Genomic DNA, 5,741 nt, shown 5'->3' with positions numbered 1-5,741 from the left:
TCAGAAGTATTTTTTACCTTCTTAAATATATAGGTTTAAAAATATAAACTTTCTGGGAATTGTTTTCCTTAAATTTCAATAATTTATGACAAGATACGACTAGTGCTACTAACTACTATTTCTGCTACTACTACTGCTACTACTACTATTACTACTACTACTACTACTGTGAAAGCAGTAGCAGAAGCTGCTGCTTTAACACTTCTTGCCAAAGATCTTGCAAGACTAACAAATTCAGTAAGGTCATCTTGGTTTGAATAAAGTGCAATATGAGTAATATTTTGTTATTATGTTATTATGGACACAAAATAAGAGAGAACAACTACCCTTAAAGAATAAAAAATTTACAAGAATTTACAACTTATCAATGAAATAAAAAATTGCTGATAAAAATCATTACAAAAATATGTCATCAATTTTATCATCAATGTAGTTTCTGCTTCTTATTCCTATTTGTGATTTGAGTTTATAACAAAAGAACGACGTAGGAAATGAACCATAAATGGAGGTAAAATGGAAGGATCAGATAGTAATTTCAAAGATCCTTTAGTAATGCCTACAGCTTACCAATGTAAGATACAATTGAGCAGAGGAATTTCTGGTATATCATCATTCTGAGGAGGTGTACCCTGATACACTCTTAATACACTGTGAGTTCCTGTATATATCCCTGCCACTATCTCTGTTATCTCTACCTACACTCCCTGGTTATTCAACAAACACTAAGGGTGTAGCAGGATGCACTCCCTTAGAGCAAGGTGTGTCAGGAACTTCTGTGTTTAACTGTACATTAATGGCAGTAACCCTACTACTGAGACAAGGATTGGGGCAGGGTGCACTACCTTAGAGCAAGGCGCGCCAGGGATTCCTGTGTCCATCCGTACACTAATGGCAGTAACCCTACTACTGAGGATAAGAAAGATCCCATCACCTTCCCCTACAACTCCATATAAGTATTCCTTACCTTGACTTCCCATATCCTTTTCATAGCAAGAGGTAGAATGCCCATTAATATCCTTCACCTTTCTATCCTATTTGCTTTCCAGTTACTAGAGAGAGACAGAGACCGCACCATACATGAGGAACATACACTCCCTTGAAAAGTTGTCAATCAACCAATAACTCAAAAGGTTCCTACATCCTGGGGGTTAGCATATCCCTTCGAGGTCCTTCGTTAGTAGGGCGAGTTTCTCTTTGATTCCTAACTCTTTCGTCTCAATCTCTGTGCAGAAGATGCCTCTAGACTCTTGTAGTCTGTTTTCAGCTTCGTCGAAGTAGACCTGTGAAAAAAGTTAAAATATTATCATGATATTTTGTTTTTTCTCACTTTATACAAATGTCAAAAATATTTTATGAAAAAATTAATTTGCTTCCATCTATTTCCGGTAATATCATTGCTGGACACTGTACATAATAAATGTAGGTAAATCCTTATATAATCATTCTTTTGAGTTTCCGGTTAAATACAAAAGATAATATAGGAATAGGAATAATTAAGTTATGGGAAAATAGTTATATAAAATGAAAGATTGTGCAACACACTTGCCAAAATTGTCATATGAGCTCACGTAACCATCTTTGGGGTACGAACATTGATTTTACAAGTTTATCTCAAAATACAATCCTTAAAAACTTGCAGCAGACAATAGGACTCTAGTATGAGTGCAACGAGTCACAATGAGACCAGTAAAGATAACAAAGGGAAAGATAACTTCATCATGACTACTCAAAATTCCTCAACAGTGGAATACAATACTGTATTTGGATTAATGATGATTGGTTTTATTTTGATTGTATTGCACAGACTAGTGCGACTGTAATCTAAATTACCTTATCTGGCCCAGCAGACAACCACCAACGCCCACCCCCCCCCCCCAAAAAAAAAAAAGAAAAAAACAAATAATAGTAGAGTTAACCAGAATGGGCCTTAAACATAGAACCAAAAAACAAATAATCACCAGAGTTTGTGCCAATGTCATCTAAAAATCAGTACTCATACCGAATTACAAATCCCAGTAAATGAAGTTTGATATTACACCCCAGTATATTATTATCCTGTTTCTCTGCACCACACACAATATCACCCAAAAATGCTTCCATTCCTTGGATATCCACTAGCAAATTATTTATGAGCGTTTGGATAATGAAAGGGCCTTAAACCTTTTGGATAATGAAAGGGTCTTAAATATAAATGAAGCAATAAATAATCCCCAGAGTTTATGCCAATGTCATCTCACAATCAGTACTAGCACCGAATTTTAAAGCACAGCATATATTGCTAAACTTAACTAATCGAGAGACCAGTGATGTTCCACCTAAGTATACTATACTCCTGTTTGTCTGCACCACTAACAATATCACCCAAAAAGGGATTTTGACATAGAAAATATCTATTTTTGGGTGAGATAGCCATGTCGTCATGATGAAAGTTCCTATGGGCAGCTTTTTACTTGGGATATTTCTGCGAGTGATATACCAGAGAATTTTACCTGTAGAGGTGTCATGGGGTTACTACCCCCAGGAGCGAATATCCCGAGAGATATCGTGTATGTAACAGGGACGCGTTTGAATACAACACGGCTATCCTCAGAATATAGTTAACATTGTCCAGAAGGATATGGGATAGGATCAGTAACGTTCTTGGATATCCACTAGCAAATTATTTATGAGCTGGAAAATTTCTGGGATAAACTGAGGGTCACAAATTCAAGAGTTAACCTTGTCTAGAAGGATATGGGATAGGATAGGTAACGTTCTTGGATATCCAATAGCAAATTATTTACGAGCTTTTGGAAAATTTCTGGGATTAACTCTGAACCACAGATTCAACTACTGATCATAAGCTGTTCAAGGTCCGATTCCCGGCCGGCCAGAAGCTATTGTCTTTGTGTGATTTCGCCCAGGGCTCTGATCCCAAGGTCGTTTAGAAAATCCAGACATTAATGTATCAAGATAACTTAGGATAACTTACTTCTGTCTTTTCGTTGTTCAGATCTCCAAATGACAACAGTTTTCGAGCCATAGTTTTCAGGGCAGCGTGAAGTTCATACAGAACATGTCCTCTGAAATTACTTTTCCCAGGTGATATTAAATCTGCCACTTTCAGAAGGTCTCTACAGAAAGAAATTTTCGTTTCGAGTTGAATTTTTGAGAGGTCTGAAGTAGAAAATAAATTTTGTTACATATAGAAATCTATTTATATCATTTTTATATTATTATTGTTATTCCTATTATCATTCTTCCCCGAGATATTTACAGAAAGAAATTTTCGTTTCGAGTTGAATTTTTGAGAGGTCTAAAGCAGAAAATAAATTTTGTTACATATAGAAATCTATTTATATCATTTTTATATTATTATTGTTATTACTATTATCATTCTCTCACGAGATATTTACAGAAAGAAATTTTCGTTTCGAGTTGAATTTTTGAGAGGTCTGAAGCAGAAAATAAATTTTGTTACATATAGAAATCTATTTATATTATTTTTATATTATTATTGTTATTCCTATTATCATTCTTTCACGAGATATTTACAGAAAGAAATTTTCGTTTAGAGTTGAATTTTTGAGAGGTCTGAAGTAGAAAATAAATTTTGTTACATATAGAAATCTATTTATATCGTTTTTATATTATTATTATTATTATCATTATCATTATCATTATCATTATCATTATTATTATTATTATTATCATTATTATTATTATTATTATTATTATTATTATTATTATCATTACTAGCGAGGCTACAAACCTGGTTGAAAAAGCAGAATGCTACATGCCTAAGGGCTCCTACAGAGAAAGTGACCCAGCAAGGAAAGGAAATATTATATAAACTATGTATTAACAATGAACAAGAAATAAAATTTATTTTGAGATCAGCAACAACATTAAAATAGATCAGTCATATATAAACTATAAAACAAGATTTATGTCAACCTGTTCAAGAATAGTACATTTGATATCACGTTAATTCCATACAATACCTAACTGAGATATGCATTCATTAACAGATATAGTAATATGTATAGAGTACATAACCTTTGTGCTACAAGTATTACTTTGGTGAATGAGCTCCAAAGTCTTTAGATTCAATGCAGCATTTACTTTCTATTTTGTTAATCAATCAAAAAATTAAGTTGAGATGTTCCTCAAGAGTTACTATATTGAATTTTTGATTAATCATGAACTAATATCAGTTATTACCTAATCATTACCGAAGGTAAGACCTTCTTCAAGAAAATAACTTAATTGAGTCATTGCCAAATTAAGATCTATGGTAACTTGCTGTCCAGTCAAAATCTTCATTTAAGATGTAACGGTAAGGAAACTATATCGTAATTTTATCACTAATTAAAATCATTCCCTACAAAAGCTATTTTCCCACTTGGAGCCCTTGGGCTTATAGCATTCTCTTTTCCAACTAGGGTTGTAGCTTAACAAGTAATAATAATAATAATAATAATAATAATAATAATAATAATAATAATAATAATAATAATAATAACAATAATAATAATAATAATAATAATAATAATAATAATAATAACTAAAGAACTCGAGTGAGCTGATATCAATAAAAAAAATTAAAAAGTTGTTACCCAAAACAATAAGTAAAGTGAATCTTTGCCAAATTCATCACTGAGGAGATTTCTCACCCGATGAGAAACTAAAATGACTTGAACTACATTATCATCAATATTATCATTAACTGTTAAGCTACAACCCTGGTTGGAAAAGCAGGATGCTATAGGCCTAAGCCCAGGGGCCCTAACAAGGAAAATAGCCCATTGAGGAGAGGAAACAAGGAAAAATAAAATATTTCAAGAACAGTAACAACATTAAAATAAATATTTCCTATATAAACAATGAAAACTTTGACAAAACAAGAGGAAGAAAAAGATAGAATAGCGTGCCTAAGTGTACCCTCAAGCAAGAGAACTCTATCCCAGCCCAGGTGCCCCAACATGAAAAATAGCCCAGTGAGGAGATGAAACAAGGAAAAATAAAATATTTCAAGAACAGTAACAACATTAAAATAAAAATTCCCTATATAGACACTTTAACAAAACAAGAGGAAGAAAAAGATAGAATAGCGTGCCTAAGTGTACCCTCAAGCAAGAGAACTCTGATCCATTAACTAACCTTTGTATCTAAAATCTGGATGGTTACCACAGAACTTGATCCAGGCCAATTTAGCCTCAATGATAATCTGGTGGTTAGTATGAAGTTTTCCAGTGCTCATGTCTATCATCTCTTCCAGAGGTTCCAGCTTGCTTCTGTCCCTCGCTTGAAAAGCTTTCGTTAGGATGGCCTGGCTCTTTCTTACCTGTAAATGAATGTTTGATTAACTGTAGATATAGGTTACTGTATACCGATAATGTGTATATGTATATATATATGTATATATGTATATATATATATATATATATATATATATATATATATATATATATATATATATATATATATATATATATATATATATATATATATATACACACACATATAAAAACATATATATACAGTATATATATATATATATATATATATATATATATATATATATATATATATATATTTATATATATATACTGTATATATACTGATATATATATATATATATATATATATATATATATATATATATATATATATATATATATATGCAGAATTATATAGCCTACACATATTTATAATATACGTATGCACATATAAAGGTGTGTACACACACACACACACAC

The 5,741-nt window shown here is 31.9% G+C and overlaps 1 protein-coding gene across 1 annotated transcript in view; it reads right to left on the bottom strand.

Moving 5' to 3' along the window:
* Nucleotides 1-316: 316 nt before the first annotated feature.
* LOC137628344 (SET domain-containing protein SmydA-8-like) overlaps nt 317-5,741 on the bottom strand; it is an 11,573-nt gene continuing 6,148 nt past the window's right edge. The window contains exons 6-8 of the mRNA XM_068359500.1: nt 5,143-5,326; nt 2,972-3,156; nt 317-1,280 (exon numbers count right to left, since the gene is read on the bottom strand). Of these exons, the coding sequence (XP_068215601.1) occupies nt 1,149-1,280; nt 2,972-3,156; nt 5,143-5,326 (501 nt within the window). The 3' untranslated portion in view covers nt 317-1,148. The remainder of the gene's footprint in view (nt 1,281-2,971; nt 3,157-5,142; nt 5,327-5,741) is intronic.

Source organism: Palaemon carinicauda, chromosome 36, assembly GCF_036898095.1.
Source record: "Palaemon carinicauda isolate YSFRI2023 chromosome 36, ASM3689809v2, whole genome shotgun sequence".
NCBI classification, from domain to species: domain Eukaryota; kingdom Metazoa; phylum Arthropoda; class Malacostraca; order Decapoda; family Palaemonidae; genus Palaemon; species Palaemon carinicauda.
Note: the sequence above shows the minus strand (reverse complement) of the source record. Positions and strands in the feature narration are given on the sequence as shown.